This window comes from Chiroxiphia lanceolata, chromosome 6 (assembly GCF_009829145.1).
Source record: "Chiroxiphia lanceolata isolate bChiLan1 chromosome 6, bChiLan1.pri, whole genome shotgun sequence".
NCBI classification, from domain to species: domain Eukaryota; kingdom Metazoa; phylum Chordata; class Aves; order Passeriformes; family Pipridae; genus Chiroxiphia; species Chiroxiphia lanceolata.
In genome coordinates this window covers 42,815,669-42,834,095 of record NC_045642.1, presented here as the reverse complement: position 1 = coordinate 42,834,095, position 18,427 = coordinate 42,815,669, and the positions used below count along the sequence as shown (strand labels likewise).

Sequence of the window (18,427 nt, the reverse complement as noted above, 5' to 3'; positions counted from 1 at the left end):
TTTGAAATCAATAGTAAGTCACACAATACCATTTTTGTGTATCTGAATAACACCATCAGTGTATTTTGACATTAAAATAAGTTTGCTGAAGTTTTGCAGTCTCATTTGTGGTACTCTGCTGTTCTTCACAGGGTATGGACAGTGGCTTTGCTGGAGGAGAGGATGAAATTTATAATGTTTACGACCAGCCTTGGAGAAGTGGCAAAGATATGGCCCAAAACATCTACAGGCCAAGTAAAAATGTGGATAAGGACATGTATGGTGATGATCTAGAAGCTCGAATCAAGACCAACAGGTAAGAAAACAAAGTTAAGAAATATTCTTAACTACTACTCTGAAGTTGTTCAGCTGAGTATCACCTTCTCTCCTGCAGGTTTGTTCCTGACAAAGAATTTTCTAACTCGGATCGTAACACCAGAGGGAGGGGCAGAGATGGACCAGTTCAATTTGAGGAAGATCCATTTGGTTTGGACAAGTTTCTGGAAGAAGCTAAGCAACATGGTGGTTCTAAACGGCCCTCAGATAGCAGCCGCCCCAAAGAACATGAGCATGAGAGCAAAAAGAGGAGGAAGGACTGAATGCCTCTGCTCCTGGAGAGGTTGGGAAACGGACTTCAAGCTTGGACTTCATGCAAAAGAATTTTTAATATCATACACGTATAGGAGGATTGCATTGTAACATAGCAGTTCACAACTCTTGTGTGGATCTGTACACACCCCCATTCTTCTACATAGGACAGCTGCCCCTGGAGAGAGGAGGAATAGAGACCGCTTTGAAACATTTCATAAGGGAATTAGTTATTCTTAGCAAGTTCTCTGACTTTGCTGATTCTCCCTTGCCCAGCATCTCAGGGTAAGAATGTAGACTCCTTCCTACGGCTTTAGTTTTTGTAGGTAGTTCAAGCTTTGACTTAATCTGTTAAAAGCTTTCCTGCTGTATATAATTACTGTCTTATGCTGTAACAGATGCTGGGGTGTTTCTGATTCAGTGTTTCTTTAGTGTGGCTATACCCTTTATCTGAACAAGGAAGGGGAAACAGCTGGATTCTGTTTTAAAAAAAGTACTCATTCATAGTTTCTCAGTAATCTTTATTTTAGTTTCTTTACATTTAGTGAAATAAAGCCTCCTTCCACCACTCACTCCCTTGGATTCCTTCTTTGACTGCGTCTTCTGCGGGTCTGCTGTTTGAGAGTGAGCTGAAAACAATGGAAATTATTCAGATTAGCTAGGCAAGAAGGTTCAGTATTTTTCATTTCCGATCATCCAGAACACTGATATGGAAAGCAGAAAATATGTTTATAACTGGTTCAGTTCCATGAGCCCCAGGATAAGGCTTTCCTGACAGCAAAGTTGAATATGTATTGCACAGCAACTGCTGATTCTATCAGCAAAATGCATCTTTAAAGCTTGTGCTTTCAAGTGGAACTAATAGAAAGTAACTGTCTAAACCTGGCCTAGAATGAAGTGGGAGCAGTGCTCGTGTATTCTAGAGAAGCTTGCATTTTTTAAGAAATGAAGCTAACTGCTGTCTGCCTTCTGCTTTTTATTTCACTATAAAGAAGCCTTTTAGCTCTTGCACCTCTTCTGAGAGTATAGGCCTTGAAGCCTAGGCAGTTAAATGAATGTGGCTATTTTACAGCTTCAAGAATAAAAAAGCAGCAAAATAATTTACAGGAAATAGACACTACTCACCTATACTGTTTCTAGTACTTATTTTGGTAATTGCATACAGATAACACCCTAGTTCAGCACAATTTATGTGAGATCAGACTACTGCCTGTCTTGTCAGAGTTTAAGGAGTCTTTAATTTCTGCTTCCATTTTTGTACCACAGTTGTAACTCACAGGTCAGTTCTTCTTGGGAATAGGTAACCACAACCAATGAAGACCAATGCAGTAGTACGAACCATGTCAAGCAAAACACTTTCTCACAATCAACATACTACATCTCTTAAGTCTCTTGCCAATTCATTTTACTCTTACCATCTCCTAGCAAAGTCTCAAGACAGAGCAACTAGTTGTCAAAAGGATATTGAAGAATTCCTATTAATTATTCAAAGGCATGAATTGATCGTGTCTGGCCTGCTTGTTGCTCATGGCTTCACTCTGTACTACTAGGTCTGAGAAGCGAGATCAGCTGAAGCACATGTAAGTCTGTAAGAAAATCCCCCATTTAGGGAACACACTAGATGCAAGTATCTAATGATTTTGACATGAGACCTGATAATAAATCATTGGCTTTGGGGCAGCCATTGACTCACTGTTTTTTTTTCCTTATCTGTCACCACCACTGCATACTAAATAGTTGCAAAGCAGTGGGATGGCCATTTCTTTGCTCCGTTTCTTTGCTGCAGTGAAGCTAGAGGATATAGTTTTCTGGCTCTAAGTGACCAGTCAGTGACAAACACTTGCACTAGACCATGCACACTGTCTCAATACCATGCACTGACATTACCAAAGTGTCACATTTTTTCCTTCATTACCATGTAAAATGTTAAAGACGGAGAGAACTTTAAATTAGCTTTAGTGGAGGGTTTTTTTTATCTTGAACACATGAAAGCAGGCAGCTGATTTCTCCTGTATGAAATGATGGCTGAAGAAAAATAAATTTCACTGAAGTTCAAAGATTAGCATTACTTTGTCATGTTTCCCCTGTCAACCAGCATCCAGATTAGATATTGGAATCCATCTGCAGAAACCTGTATTGCAAATTACAAACTAATTGCATTGCAGATCTCAAACGGTTTTACTGCATTCACATTGCTTTAGCAGAGCAGTTTTTGGTCTCTAGAGTGTGATCTCTGTGGTATCCCTATGATCTTTGACCCCAACACCTTGAGGTGAGAGAAGGGAATAAACAGAAGTGTTAATTATTTAGCAAACATTAAAAGCATGCTGAGTAGCAAAATGCTTAATCACACTTTGAATATTTTCATGTTACTGTGTCAAATCACAGGCAGAGTGTCAACTCATTACTTCATTAAGGAAATTAGCACATTACCTTGGAACCTTCAAGTATGTGGGAATCCTTCTTTAACACGTTCTGAACATCTTCTGGAGTTGAGAATTTAATCCAGCAATAACGTCTGTGAAAGCCTGTATCTCTGTCCTAATCACCAGTTAAAAAAATAAAATACAATTACTATATGAAATATTCACATAGGCTGTTAAAACTTTCTGTGGATATTGAATTTAAGGATTCAGAAATTATCAGAGAAATTGGCACACTTGCTATTTCAGGAGCTTTTTTCACACTTTAAGACTTTTGCTATCATTGACAGCATGTGGGGGCCTAGCAAAGGCTGTTCCGCCTCCCTTTCAATTTGAATCTAGCAATAATAAAAACATTCAAGATTTTAAGTTATAGTTAATAGGAATAATGCAGAGACAGTGGTTTCAAACAGCAATATTTATCTACTAATAAGCCAGTCACAACAGAACTGACATTGAAGTGGCTGCAGTACTTGAAAAGCATTTAGCAAGATAAAGCAGCTGCTTAAGAGACTAAGAAAGCAGGCTTCAATCAGGTTCAGGTTCAATCTGCCCTGATCATCAGGCATGATTGGCAGCACTCCCAAACCACCAGTGAAGTTTTTGCCCACAAGGTACTGTCTGGTTTCAGTATCACAGCAATGTCTAAATTAGGCTGTCTTACACTGCTGACAGATTTTTGTATCTCTGGCAGTTTTAAGCATTAATGAAACTCCTAAAGTAATCGCTGAATCAAAACACACACATGGGTGTCACTTCAATCAGTGATGGAGCTGGGTTTGCAACAAAGCAGCGCAGACTGTCCTGGGCCTGAGGAACAGCGTGGCAGGCAGGCACCTAAGCTTCAAGTGTTTGGAAACAGCCAGCCTGTTTCAAACTGTCTTTTTCCATTTCCAAATTAGTCCTCAACTGATAGTGAACCCATCAGCTCACTAACTGGAGTTCACTACACACTGAGCTTAATCTAACAGACTATTACTCCCCATGGAGAAACACAAGTGGGCAGGAGAACCTCTACTTCAGTGATGGCTGGCAACTTACCCATAAAGGAAAACTTTTTTGACTGCTCATCTCTAAGAAACTGCACTGGATAGTATGATCCCTGACCTACATGCTCAGAAAATAAACAGCCTAAACGGTAGAGGCACGAACAGCTTGGCAGCACCCTGCAGAGGTTATGGTTAGCCCCACACTCTGGATGGGGTCTGAACCCACAGCAGGAAACGACTGTACCTTCATACCCACACCTTTAGTATTTTGGTCAGTGAGACCAGGCACATAAAAACTTTATTCTCTGTCAGAAGAATGATAAGAAGATAGAGAAGCTCAAACCACTTTTAGGTTCGTTATTCAGAACTGGCAGCATCAACAGGATCTGAGGGATGTGCCCTGTACAACTCCCTGAAAGCCAACGGAGACTATTAAGTTTCAATAAGGCCTACAGCTCGCAGACAAGTGGTGGCACCCGCTGGGAGAAGGAGCCAAGGGTGGCGAGCACTGAAAACCAGACTAGAGTACAAGATAAGGCCTCCAGACAGCAGCCCCTAGGAAGCGGGGAAGCTGCTCCGGGGCAGGCCTTCAGCCGCAGGCCCAGCCGCCAGCTCTTCCCCGCTTCACTAAGAGGGCATGAACAGCGGCCCAGAGGACGCACAGGTACTCACGAACGGCAGCTGGCACCTCTGCACCGACCCGAACTGGGAGAAGTACTCCTTCAGCTCCTCTGTGGGGAAACGCGCCCAGTTAGCCCGGCCCGCCGCCTCCGCGCAGCCGCGCCGCTCTGGCCCGACCCCCGGCCTGTGCCGGCACACGCGGAGGGGCCGCCCAGCCCCGCCAGCTTCGGCACCGGTGAGAGATGGGCCAGGAAAGGAGGGGAGAGATGAGGGGGTAGACTCACTGCTCGACACTGTCCAGGGAACCTCAGCCACAAAGATGTCGAAGAGCTGCCGGGAACGGCGCCCAAACGCCCGCGCCGCACCGGCCGCCGCCATGTCGGGACTGCGGTGAGGGGGAAGGAGGGCCCCGCCTGCCCCGCCCCGCCCCGGCAGCACCGCCCGCCTCGGCCGGCCCAAAATGGCGGCGGCGGCGGCACTGACCCGGGAGGGTGGGGAGGACGCGTTTCGCCGGCTTTTTCGCTTCTACCGGCAGCGCGACGTGTCCGACCTGCGGGGCGTGGTGGACTTCTCCGCGCCGGGGGGCCAGGTAACGCCGGCTTGCTCCTGCCCGCGCCCCGCGGCGAGGGGCTGCGAGTGCGTCCCGCCCTCTGCGCGGTGTCTCAGCGCGGGGCTGTGGCTGTGTCGCTGCTTCCCTTCGTGCTCGACGCCGAGTCCCTAATGCTGCCCCGTTTTTGGCTAGCTGCCCCGTTTCTCGCTAGAGGACACTGCACTCCACCGCTGAGCCTCTTACGGGTCCCCGTGTTGTTTAAAAACCAGTGTGTGACTCGAGAGAGGCAGGTGGGAAGGGCCCGGGCCCCTCCCCTCGCGGGCCGCAGAGCCGGGCTCGCCCAGGGCCCCCTCGACCCGTGGGACTCCGCCCGAGGCCACAGGGGGCCGCTCATCCGCCCCTGCCCAGCGCGACGCCTAGGCGTAGATTTACTACTTTTGCTTATATTTACTTCCGTAATGTTTAAGTAGCTCCCTGCACTGCAGTAGGCGGTTTCCAAAGCCTCTAATAGAACCACGTGTAACACGTTAAGAGAAGCAAAGGAATGCGTGAATAGAAAAAAAGCAAGTTTCACTCTCGGAGCTGATACTGTTTCCTGAGCCTTTTCTTAGCCCTGAAACAACTGGGTGATCTGGGGTCAGCTTCCCCCCTGCTGTGCTATCTTCCCACTGCTTAAGTTTATTTTCCTTTCTCACTCCCCTGTAGTTTACCATGTCTTGAGTAATGGAGAAGTGGTCCTCAAAACTAGTTTTCTATTTTGTCACCTCCTGAAAGGATGACAGATAGGTGCTGAAGTATTGTTAACCAGAGATTTTTTACTTATGAGCCTGCATCAGAAAAGGAGTAGATAATATAGTTAAAATTAAACTTGGCTTCAATTTTTCATAGTTGCAATGCTTAGTCTTTTGTTTTCACTCTTCTATTAAAATATTTCTTTTTCTTTATTTTTTATTTTTAGGCTATAACTTTGCTGTTATAAATGGAACACAAAGCCTGACCCATATGACACTGTTAGAGGCATTAGCATTAACCAAGGAAGTTAACATTTCAGCTTTTCTTGAGCTTGCAGGAATTCTGTATTTGATAAAGGATTACAGTATTATGGCTCTTTTGGGAAATTCAAAGTACTTGAAAGCATCCCAAGCATCTGTCCCCTCTCAATATCGTTCTTTTTGTACCTGTTACCTTGTAAGATCAGGTGACAGCTTAACAGAGAAAACATCTTTTATTGCTCTTTCCCCCATCTTAAAAACATCTGGCTTTTCTCTTAAAAGAGCTACAGACCAGGCAAATTGGCCCAGATAATATTGCTTCTTTTCTCTCAGAAAACTGCTTCAAGCAATTGAGCTTTTCAGTGAAATGTGACATACCCCATCTGCCCTGTTACCAGGCTTATTTAACTGATTCAGCATGGATAATTCTTCAGTATAGAAACCGCCTGTTCTCCAAAAGCCCAAGCAACAGGTGGTGTGGAAGCAGTTTGAGCAGGCAGAGTCTTAGAGGGAGAGCTTTACTGGGGATGTTCTGTGGACTGGACTGTGAACTAAACTCCTCAGGGATGGCAGTCACAAAGCTGCTTTTGGCAGAGAGCTGAAAAAATGGCAAAACTGAGCACATTGCAAGAAGCTGCTGCCCAGCACCAGTTTAGATTTTTCTCAGAAATTCTATATATGTAATTTAGTCCTGTTGCTCAGATGATGTTAGCCAGAGTTGTCAGCCTGCAGAGAGACTGGTTTACACATGCACCACTGCAGAGTCTGTGTGCAAAGGCCCTAATTTCACATACACTTTAAGATGACATAGACAAAGTCTTGCTTCTCTCTGCCTGATTATTCCTACTGTGCCTGGCCATCTCTTTCCTTATATGAGCCTCTACTTTTCCATAGCTGCATGGAGAGCTGAACTGGGGAACTAAGATGGAACAAAACCTACCTGATTCTACCCTGCCTTTCTTAGGACAGTTCCCTGTTATAAGGGAAAAAAGGAGTGGAAACACAGTAGATCAGTTTGGGTTTTTTTTCTCTAAATGTTGGCTTATTGCAGTTGAAATACATGTGTTATTGCAACTTAAAAGAATGTGTCAAGAAAATATATTTTGCTAAGCCTTGGGCTGTTGACTGTGCTGTTGGGAACAGAAGTGGCAGTGTGGTATTCAGAATTGACAGGGTTTCTGCAGTTCTTCACATCAGAGAACTTTGGGTACATAATTGCTGTACTGCTTCTCCTTCTGTGAACTATAGAAGAGAATAGGCATGTACCCTATAGGATCATGAGCAACTTGTATTTGGGATGTTCCTTGAAAGTGTTAAGTGTTATGGGTATATTGCTCTCTATTGAAGGTTGATAATTACCAGAATGTTTTTTAATGATGAGGCCATACTGTGGAAATGGATAAATAATGATGATTTTTTTCTCATTGTTACATACTGTTTGGTTTGTTTTTTTTTAATGAATAGAGGACACCTCTCCCCATCTCTAGTATTGTAAAAGTGTGTAGGTATCCTTTGATTCTTATGTTGAGCTCTGTTACCAGAATGCCCTGTCCTGGTCATGGCTGTTCAGGCAGTAGTTCTGTGGTGCAGTTGGCATTTTCATGAAACTTACTTTGGAATGTGGTAGCAGTCTTTCTTATAGGTGCTGTTTTTGGACAAGCTTTGTGTTTCTTACTTTTTTTTTAACCAGATTTGTTTTCTTTTGCCAGGTGTTCAGATCACAGCTCAGTATTTCTTCAGTCAGTGATCAAGATGCCTACAGAGCAGGATTACAGCCAGTTAGCCAGTGGAAAGCCTATGGCCTCAATGGGTATCCAGGTAGGTGCTTAATTTGTCTTTCAAGAAAAATTAAATACAAGCTTGTTGCTTTGAATTCATGCATCTTCTATCTTATCTAGCTAAAGGGTGGGATGCAGTGATATATATATGAAGGTGAGGAGGGCTGGTTGTTTCACAGTGAGATCAACCAGACCATAGCTCAGGAGAAAGAATGGATTCCTGTTGCCTTTGGCAGAGATTTTATTTCTGTAGAATCTGTTTTTCCTCAATGTATGTCATGCAAATTGGATAAGTGGCTGAAATACAGCAATTCCAGTGTTGAAGTGTTGCATTTACTTGTCAGTGTAGGACACCGAGTACAGTAAATGATAAGAACCTCTTGGCCTATTCAATGTACAGAGTAATTTCATTAGGCAGGTTGTTTCAGAAACTGAAATGTCTTAGGTTTGCAGTTCAGCTGGTAGAATCACAGAAAGAGGCTAGGTTGGAAGAGACCTCCAGAGGTATTGGCCAAAACCCTACTTAAAGCAGGATGAAGTTGCAAGTTAGATCAGGACTCTCAGAGCTTTGTATGGATGAATTTTGGAAATCTCCAAGGACAGAGATTACACACCCTCTCTGAGCACCTGTACCAGTGTTTGGTCACTCCTGTGATTTTTTTATTTTAATGTTATAGCTCATAAAAAATCCTCTTGCTGTAATTTGTGACTGTTGCCTCTCATAATCTTGCTGTGCACCTCTGAGAAGAATCTGGATCCCCTCCTCCCTGTAGGTAGCGCTCACCACTACTGGGAAATGTGTCACCAGCCCTCACTGTATCGGGTGTGCTCCTGATTCACATGCAGTTGGTCCTCAAGGCCCCCTGGCCCGTTGGTTTGGAGCTCCTCTTGGGTTCTCAGGCCATACTGTTGCATGGGATTATTCTGCCCCAGGTGCAGGATTACCACTGTTGAACTTCCTAATGTTCTCATTAGCCCATTCCTTCGGTTTGTCAAAGTCCCTTTCAGTGGCAGCCGTAGCCTCTAGCATATCCACCACTGCCCCAGTTTAGTGTTATCTGTAACTGAAATGAGGATGAACATCCCATCATCCAAGTTGTTAATGTAGATGTAGTTATCAGTCTTGGCCCCAGGATCAAGGAACGCAGCTCATAACAGCCATTGGCTAGACTTTGAATCATCAAATCACTACTCTTTAAGCCTGGTGGTCCAGCCACCTTTTGCTCACCCTTTTAATTTGCTCGTAAAATCCAGTTTGGCTCCAATGATGCTGCAGGAGGCCAAGGGGAAAGCTTTTCTAAAGCCAAGGTAAACAGCATCCCCTACTTCCCCCTTGTCTGGATATCTCACTGTAACAGATAGTAAGGCTAGTTAGACAAAATTTGCTTTCCATACTGTCTGTTCCCAACCACCATGTGTCTGGAAATGGCTGCCTTGAAAGTTTGCTCCGTAATCTTACCAGGGGTTTCAGTAAGGCTGATGAGCATGTAGTTCCCCAGATCCTCCTTATTTCAAGGATTTCTGTTTGATTAATTTTGTTTTTTCTCATGTTTCTTTTGGTACATTGGGACTTCAGTCAGTTTCTGTGTGGGTTGCTATGAAGCCAGCCTACCATTTCTGAAACTGAGGCAGCCATGCTACCCATCTGGCATGTTTAATACACCAGGAATTGAATAACTTCAGGAGAAAGGCTTAAGCCTCTTGCCTCTACACACTTTTTGTTCCGCTTACCTGTCGTATTATAGCTGCACTCACTTGATCTGCTTGTCATTTACTGTCTGTCTAAACACCTTTCCTAGTAATTACATAGGGGGTGTAGGGAAACACAAGTGCTCCACTTAGCTGCATTTTTTTTCTGCTTCGGGAAAGGAAACCTTTCACTAAAATGAAATGTAAATACATTGACAAATTCTCTGTCCTGTTTAGAATCAAGTCATGTATGGATTTGAAAAGAATAATATTTTATCCTTTTCCAGCCACCCTTTATCTGGACATCTTAAAGCACTACAAGATGTTTAACCCACTGCCCCAATAGCCCTCTAAATGAAGTGTGAATTTCTTGTTTGTCTGTGGGCAAATGGAAGGGAAGTCATTTGGTTTTGTTCCCACAGCAATGAAATATAAGACTAAAGAAGCTGGATGAACTTCCACTGTGTTGACCTGAGTTCTATGAGATGTGGCCAATGCTGTCTTTGGGTCTTTATAACTGACGCACATTTGTTTTATGAGAGGTTTTTCTTGTTGGACTTCTGCGTGTGTTATCTTTCTTTTGACTGAGGCTGGAGGCCACTTTCTTTAGGTGCAAATTAATTCCTGCTATGTAGCAAGATTTTGCTGCAGTAAGAGAATTGCATTTGCTTCCTCAAGGCTGTTTCCTTTAGGGTACAGATCCCCAAAAAATTCTTCTTTTGCCCTTCCCACTTACACCAACTCTTTCAAGGCCAAGAGGTTCAATTGTGTTGTCACAGGCTTGTCTGTGGTGTTCTTTATTCACTTCAGAGAGATTGCTACAGAATATATTTCTTATTTCTTACTCTTCTCCCTCCTATGTGTGGCAAGGCACTGATTTCTAGCACTATTAATCTTGAGTGTTTGCGTAGAATTTTATAGTAAAGCTCTGCAACTGCTAGAAATTCAGTTTCTGCCTTTCTTGACACAAGAAGCATAGCAGTAACCCAATTTTTAGTTGTTAGTGCTTTTGTAAATCTAAACTAATCTGGTTTCTTAGGAGAAACCTAGGTCAATGAAAGGTTTGGAGAGACATGAGTGCCTTCTAAGCTTCTGATATAAAAGCCATAAAATCTGGATTCTTGTTCTCATCTCTGCTTGTAACTAACCCTTCAGGCTTCAGTTCCTTCATTAATACCTGGAGATAATACATGCATAGTAGAATGTAATTTCATTAATGTAGTAAAGTGCTTTGAGAACCCCACATCAAAAGCTGTAGACAGGAAGGGCAGTATTGTTATTCTGTTCTATGCAGAGGCCAACAGAAAGTAAATTTTATGCTTCTGGCAAAGAAACTTCTTGTAACCACATCTGTCAGAAGGCTGCCATAGCCTGAAAGTGCAGGGAATGGAGTGAAATGAATGACTGTATGTTATTAATACACTGAAGGCTTTTTTTCGAACCAGTTACTTTAATCTTGAGTCTGTGAGAGATGCTGGCAGGAAGCTCTTTTTGTGTTTTTATTACCACTTTATAAGGCCACAAGGCAAGTTTTTGTCCTACTGAGACTCCTAGCCTTGCTTCTTCCTTTTTCATCTATTTTTGTCTCTATTTAACTTAATATACTGAGAAGTTCAAAAAGACACAGTAGGCCAAAACCTTAAAACCTCCTTTTTCTTCATTCCTCCTATACTCCTATATCTCTATGTATATGGATTTTGTGTTGGTGAGTCTTACTGAATTGACAGCCTTTGAGAGAGTGCCTTGATTCTCAGAGTAGGTACAATACAGACTAATAGCATCTTCCTGTCAGACACTCATTCATCAATATGTTGACCCTGGACTGAAAGGAAACACCTCCAAGGTGCCGGGGAGAAAATTCCAGTGAAGAATCCTGTTAGCACTCCTGGTGATGGCAGATCTTATGTCAAGGACTCTTGTCTGTTAAGATGTAGACCAAAACAATCTGTTACCCTGCTGCTAACCCACTTTCTTGGGCTGTTGAGGTGCCTGGCTAAATGAATGCACAACGTTAGCTACGTTTAGTTTGTTTTATTAATTAACAGTGCCTGAAAAGTATTTGCAACAAGCAGTTTGGGATATAACTGGACTTTTATCCCTCTTTCTGAGTGTTACCATACTGAAATATGTATGGATACAACCAGACTTACCTGGAAATAAGCATGAAGCAAAGGAGAGGACCTTTTACATTAATAGAGACTTGCTCAGCCTGGGTACTGCTTTCTACAGTTCTTGGCACTGAAGCAGCAATAAGAAGACAGTATGAGTTCAGAGACAGTGCTAAATCTAGTCTGAAGTCTAGAAAAACTAGAGCAGAATTACTTTAACTCTGCAAGGTTTAAGAGAAAAATCATGCTGAATCATTAAAAAAAAATAAAATTTACTCCAGAGCAAATGACTTTCCAATTTCTTACTCCTTTATTTGCTGTAATCAATATGCCTTATGCAGATATGTTCTTTATTGTTATTTTTTACTTGGACCAGTGTTGGCTGCCCTCTCTGCCTTCTACCTTGTGGCCACCATTTGTTTTTACCGAAAAATTCCAGTAGGTTTTAATTTAACTGTAATAGATTTCTTCAGCTTACATGCACAGTCACTAGTTGTTTGTCTAAGGTGTTTTTTTGCTACCTCCAACACATGTCCTTTCCTCTAGATTTGGAAAAAAAACCCAGGAAAATGCCTAATCATACTTTCTCTCCATCCCCTCCTTTTTTCTTTGTGGTCAGGGTTTATTTTCATACCAAACCCTTTCCTTCCTGGCTGCCAGCGACACTGGGTGAAACAGTGTCTCAAGCTATACCCCCAGAAACCCAATGTCTGCAACCTGGACCTGCACATGGCTCCTGAGAAGACCATTGACCTGTGGGGACAGAGCAAGGAGCAGCTAAGGTAAGTCCACAATCACCTGTGGTGGCCAAAACTCATAGAGCCAGGTCTCAGCTCCAAGAGGGTCTAAGAAAAATGAGCAGGGAAGAGAAGCTGAAAAAGATTGTGTATATGCTGGCAGTATACAGATGGTGTCAGGCTTGTTGGGTTAAAGATGGATGTTTCATGGCTTCATTTGCATCCTTGTTAATTCTCTACTTTCATATTCAATGGGATTTTCTAGTAGCATGTTGTTTTAAAGCCATGAGTGAAACATAAAATAGTGACCCTGGCTGATACCATGGTGCTTGGAAGCTTGCTAAGCTCAGCTGCAAGTGGGACCATGAAGTCCCTCTAGGCCTCAGTTTTCCTGAGGCAAAAGGGATCCTTTCCAAAACTCCCCACTCATACTAGCATTTCTTCCCAGTCAGTTCTTGGACCCAGTACACTGTATTTGAAAGGCTGTTATCTGCACTTCTTTGAATTTCTCAAGTCAACCAGTTGCTGTGTTTTTATTTTCTAAAGTATTTCTTTTGGTTTGATTTTGTTTATGGTTTTTCTTAATTCAGTATGAGATTGAATTAAATGTATCAAATGTACCGTTTTAATGGCAATGCTGTTCTCTCTGAAAGATTCCTGTAGGTTCAGAATTCTGTGGCTGATGCAGCTGCCTTTCCTCTACCTGATTTGGAATTTAATGGAGAGTTTGTCCCAGTTTTGAAGTCAAGTAGCAAGTTTTTGGAAAAAAGATAAAGTCTTTAAAGCCTGAACTTGAATAAAGTCACCTGTAAAGATACATACAAGATTGTGTACTGTAAATGGCATCTAACTTTTAGCTGTTTGGGTATTTATCATTACTTTATTGATTTCACTGCTCATTTTCCCTAATGATTGTTTCATGTGATGGTGCAACCAAAGTTACCTACAATGCTCATCTTCCACCTCAGTTTTTTTAGCGAGATTGACATGCTGAGAGTTTTCTTTAAAAATACTCTTAATATCTACAAGACATGGAATGGCAAAAGCAAGATTTGGACATCTAACTATTTGCTCCTAGGAGAGAAGTTATGCCCTCACTTGTGTTTTCCAGGCTCAGTTAGAATTAGTTACAGAAATTCAGACGCCTTTTTTGTGTTCCATCAAGGATGAAAAATTGTTCTTTGAAAGGGTTGTGCATTGTGCCCAATAGCTGAAAAAAGCGGGGTGTTGTTCCAGCTTGACAGGCCTCTCCCAGCAGCACCTCCTGCACGAAGAGAATGATCAGAACTGAGGTTAATTTGCAGCTACATCCAGTTCAGTTGAAAACAGTGTTTGGAAGAGTGATGGGTGGCAGAAACACTGGCAGTTTTATTAAGCACTTGCCTGAGTCTTCAAGTGAGCAAACTGCTGTATTTGTGCTCATACCCAGGGGCAGCAGATCAAAGTAGCCAACTTCTCTAGTATCTGGAGTGAGAGTCTTTCAGGGAGGGGAGAAACAGTGCCTAACTAAAAAGATGTCCATTTCCAACATGAGTCACAACTTTAATGCTTTTTAAAGCCATCAGGAAGATGCATAAATGTGCTTAGATCATGGCTTATTTACTCTTTTCAGGATGCGGGAATCACAAAATAGGAAGAGTCGATACGGTTCCTAGATATATATATATACACTATGCTTGCCTCACAAAATGGTTCTGTAGTGCTGGGGACAATTAAAAGCATAAAAGGGGGAAGAGAATCCCTACAAGGGATATACATATATATGTATGTATGTATGTATGTTCCTGTGTATAAGGAAAAGGCTGGCAGAGTTTTATAGATGCTATCATTTACCAGTGAATAAAGAAACAGGGAAGCTTCAGACCAAAGCCCCCATGCTGTTCAATCCTGTTCTAACATAGTTATACCAGAATTTCTCTGTGCTTTCTTGTAGGAGCACCTGCTGCTCAGATCTAGGAACTCAATTGTTTCCAGATACATGACACTAAGACTTTCTTCTTCTTAGAAATTGCATACAAAATACCAAGTTCTGGGAATAAGGACCTCCAGAGCATTTTGGGGTTCCCACTGTTGTACAAACGCTCTAGCACTGTAGTGAAAGAAGGGCACTTTCAAAAGGCATTTGCTAGAAGTGTTCAATTATGAACGTTATCTATTAATTGAAGATGTTCAGGAACAAGTTGTGAGCTCTCTCTTTTCTGAATGCTGTGTTACCTGCTTGTAGGCTCCAGAAATTGTTCCAAGCAGAATGTACCTGGCAGTTACTGTGTTGCTGTTACCTATGACAAAGATGGAAACTGGAAAGACTACTTTCTTTCAATAATCAGTGAGCTAAGAAAAATTACTAAAGGCAAAGAAACTGGCCTTTTATTCCTGTTCCTAGCTTATCTTAGGAGTATCAGTATGGTATAGTTGAAGGGCAGAAAGAAGCTGCATATCCAGATAGAAAAACACATCAAATGCAGATGCTTGACTGAGACTTGACCATGGCAGCACAAATATGAAGTTTTGTAAAAGAGAGCATGTCATGCTGAACTAAAGAGGCTATAAATGAGAGCCATCTGTCTGGTGCTACTGTTTATTGGGATATTCTGAGTATATTTTATTTTTCTTTGTGGTTTTTTTTTTTTTTTTACTGTAACACGTGACTTGGCTTGAGAAAATAAGCTGAAATTACTGGAATGAGTGCACTAGAAGATATTTGTGTACCTTCCTTTTCCTATTTGTCACTAATTTACTTACTTATACTCTGTAACTTTTCAAGAACATTTCCATAGGCCATACCAGAAGTCCCTCCCTGAAGTCTTGTCCTGCCTTTGCTACCTTCAAGTAAGAATGGTAAATTGGTGTGTGACATCAGAGCTTTAGGGTTGTCACTTAAGAAGAACAGTTCTTTGTCCTGCATAGCAGATAGGGGACACCTGCAGTCCAGACTTCTTGATGTTACAAGTGTATGGTCATAGCTGGAGCAGTCTTGCTTCTTACTGAACATTGAGTCAGACCATCCTAAGGACTTCTTGTCAAAGTTCCAAGTAGTAGAACCAACTGTCCTTTGCAGTATTAGGCAGCATGCTATGCTTCACTGTGAGGCAAATCATTTTCCTTTCTTGTAATTTTCTATTAAGTGCCTAGAATATTTTTTCATTGCATTTGCAGCTTTCAGATCTTCAGATTTTGGTCTTTCAGTTTCAGGTGCTCAAATAGTACATGTTTAATTCTGACTTCTAAATCTGTACCAGTTCATTGTGTTGTCTCCATCTGATAACCTGTTAGGTACTATGTTGAAAACACCAGCTTTCAAACTGACAGCAGTTGGCAGCAGGCCCTATAGCTTGCACAGATTGCATGAACTAAATTTTCAGGGTCTTCAGAGGAAAACAGTATGGGCACTGAAAATAAAAGTTTAGCATGCATTGGTTTTAATAGGCTGTTGTATGGATGAGTGAATCTCATTACTGTATGCTGCACTACCAGAAGAGCCCTCAGAAATTAACACATGTTCTCTTTCTTTCCATTTTGTCTTTGTAGAAGGAAAGGTTCCAGTAAACGGGAGCCCAGAAGCTTATTGGAGAAGCTGCGCTGGGTGACCCTTGGTTACCATTATAACTGGGATACTAAGGTATTGGAATTAAATTCTTCTCCATTTTTGTTAGCTGTAAGCACTCAAAATGGCAAACAGAGGAGGACATCATCAAATAAAACACGTATGATTCTACAAGACAGTCTTGAGGAAAGGCTGTAACAAACTATGCTTTTTAAGAACATTTATCTGTATTAGTTCACTGTGAAGGATTTAACAGCACAAATCCATTGCTGCATTCTTTCCTTTGAGAGTTATTGTTATAGCATACACTCAGCTCTAGACCTGCAACTCTTATGTCAGGGTAAGTGAGCGTTTTTATTGTACCAAAAGGGATGATCACAAAAGCATTGTTAACTATTTAAGGTCAGAATGACTTCTGAGAAACTACTCCTCTTTGAAGGGATGAACAGGAGCAAGAAGAGATGGCTGCTCCTGTGATTTTGAACTTAAATGATTCTGAACCAGTCGTACCAACTAACAGCTGTTTTGAGACTCCTGATGAAAATAAAATTGTTTTCATAAGACTGAGTTAGATGGAGGCTGAGAAAGACTGGCAGAGTGGATATGCATCTTATCAGTATATTGAAGGTAACCAAATCTGCTTGCAGCCTTTTATTTACCAGATCAACCTGTTTATTGGATGGCCTTAATGAAAGTGTGGGTATTCTCTTCCAGTCCTCTCAGAATCACTCATGGGAGAGAGAAAAAGTAGTTTTGCAATCAACTCCTGCTTCTTATTCTTCAAAAAAGGACAAAGATGTTTGTTTCGTAGCTCTCTTGATGAGCTACAGAACTGTCTTTCTGTTGGCAGCTTTAGATTGTGACTGAGAAGATCCTCAGGATGTTGGTACTAATCTTACTGACTTCAAGTTTAGCATCTAGATAAAATTATTAACTCCATGATTAATTGAATCTCTGGCAGTCTCAGCATAGGCCAAGAATTTAATGATAAGAGGTAAACTTGCTGTAGTTGTGCCTGTGTTGTAGTCATTTTCTAGGCAAACGTTATGTCCTTCTCTGTGACTTTCAGCCAGACTTTTGAGTTCTTGTTCAATGTTTGTTTCCAATTGTATTTGCTGCTCTGATGTGTTGGGTGTGGCTTTGTTTGTTTTTTTTTCCCTTGCTCTCCTTCTTCCAGAAGTACTCAGCAAATCACCACACTCCTTTCCCCTCAGACCTTGCATTCCTGTCAGAACAAGTGGCTGCAGCCTGTGGTTTCAGGGGTTTCCAAGCCCAAGCAGGGATCTTGAACTACTATCATTTTGACTCTTCACTGGGAATTCATGTGGATGAGTCTGAACTAGACCATTCTCGGCCCCTTTTATCGTTCAGGTAACTCAAGGAAAGCACTTGAGCGTTGTGGAAAGATTAGTGGCTATTTTCTAGAGTTGTATATGGTTATAGGAAGCCAGTATAATGTACTTTGCTAATTGGGTATATAACCTTCACTCTCTGAAGATTTGAATAGCAGAAGATTGTAGTTCAAGGACTTAGGTTTTTCTTTGAGGACTGCTTGAATAGCATGGATGTAGCACCTGGAGTGGAAGAACTCTTTGCACAGAGCACTGTTCTGCTCTAAAGCAGCAGAGTGTCAATCGGTACTAACAGGCAAGGATGAAATAACTCAGCAGAGCTTCACACTGGCAGGACAACTGCTCACACAGTGCCTATCTTGAACCAGGCCTCTTAGTCTGTTTTTCATTTTCTAATTGTAAAGTTGTTACTAGGAGTCCATCTGGTTTTCATGATTGCGTGGAGTTTTTATAAAGGGATTTAGCTACTGTTGTACAGATAGTTGTTTTCTACCTGAATTTGTTTTCTCTTTTCTCTCCATCCTTATACCATCTCTAGTTTTGGGCAATCCTCAATATTTTTGCTTGGGGGCCGTAAGCGGGAGGAGGCCCCAACGGCGATGTTCATGCACAGTGGAGATATCATGGTGATGTCTGGCTTGAGCCGCCTGCTGTACCACGCTGTCCCCCGCGTGCTCCCCAACCCTGAGGGGACAGCCGTGCCTTCCTGCCTCGACCAAGCACTTCCTTCAGACCTTCCTGTTGGCTCAGTCATTGAACACAGCTCTGATGAGGACTGGCAGGTGTGTGCCAAGTACCTGCAGTCTTCCCGCATTAATATGACTATTCGGCAGGTGTTGGCTGAAGGTCAGAAATTTCCAGAGGATTCTGACACAAATGGAAAGGGCCAAGCACCCTCTGAAGACAGTCACCATGAGGAGAACGGCAGAGGCAAGAGACATAAACCAAATACAGTCAGCTGAGACCGGGAGATTGTGCTGGCATGGACAGGACAGGCAACCTCCATATGGAATTAGGACTAATGTAATATTGCAAGTCATTTGTCTGTATTGGGATAATAAACTTGTGCAGAATAAA

The 18,427-nt window shown here is 42.2% G+C and overlaps 3 protein-coding genes across 4 annotated transcripts in view; 2 read left to right on the top strand and 1 right to left on the bottom strand.

Annotated features, from left to right (window-relative positions):
* The window catches only part of SNW1 (SNW domain containing 1), a 17,702-nt gene extending 16,569 nt beyond the window's left edge, over positions 1 to 1,133 (top strand). The window contains exons 13-14 of the mRNA XM_032689948.1: positions 132 to 295; positions 374 to 1,133. Of these exons, the coding sequence (XP_032545839.1) occupies positions 132 to 295; positions 374 to 578 (369 nt within the window). The 3' untranslated portion in view covers positions 579 to 1,133. The remainder of the gene's footprint in view (positions 1 to 131; positions 296 to 373) is intronic.
* On the bottom strand, positions 1,072 to 5,483 carry SLIRP (SRA stem-loop interacting RNA binding protein). The gene is made up of 4 exons (XM_032689953.1): positions 4,885 to 5,483; positions 4,652 to 4,710; positions 3,001 to 3,108; positions 1,072 to 1,196 (listed from the first exon to the last, which is right to left on the bottom strand). Exons 1-4 carry the CDS (start codon positions 4,976 to 4,978, stop codon positions 1,137 to 1,139), a joined length of 321 nt encoding a protein of 106 aa, XP_032545844.1. The 5' UTR covers positions 4,979 to 5,483; the 3' UTR covers positions 1,072 to 1,136.
* On the top strand, positions 5,036 to 18,427 carry ALKBH1 (alkB homolog 1, histone H2A dioxygenase). Of its 2 annotated transcripts, none has more exons than XM_032689952.1 (6): positions 5,036 to 5,189; positions 7,852 to 7,960; positions 12,337 to 12,499; positions 15,983 to 16,073; positions 17,179 to 17,369; positions 17,889 to 18,427. In XM_032689952.1, the coding sequence occupies exons 1-6, from the start codon at positions 5,061 to 5,063 to the stop codon at positions 18,310 to 18,312; spliced, it is 1,107 nt and encodes a 368-aa protein (XP_032545843.1). In that variant the 5' UTR covers positions 5,036 to 5,060; the 3' UTR covers positions 18,313 to 18,427. The 2 variants fall into 2 exon arrangements, with proteins under 2 accessions (XP_032545843.1, XP_032545840.1); XM_032689949.1 differs by having other exon boundaries at positions 17,176 to 17,369.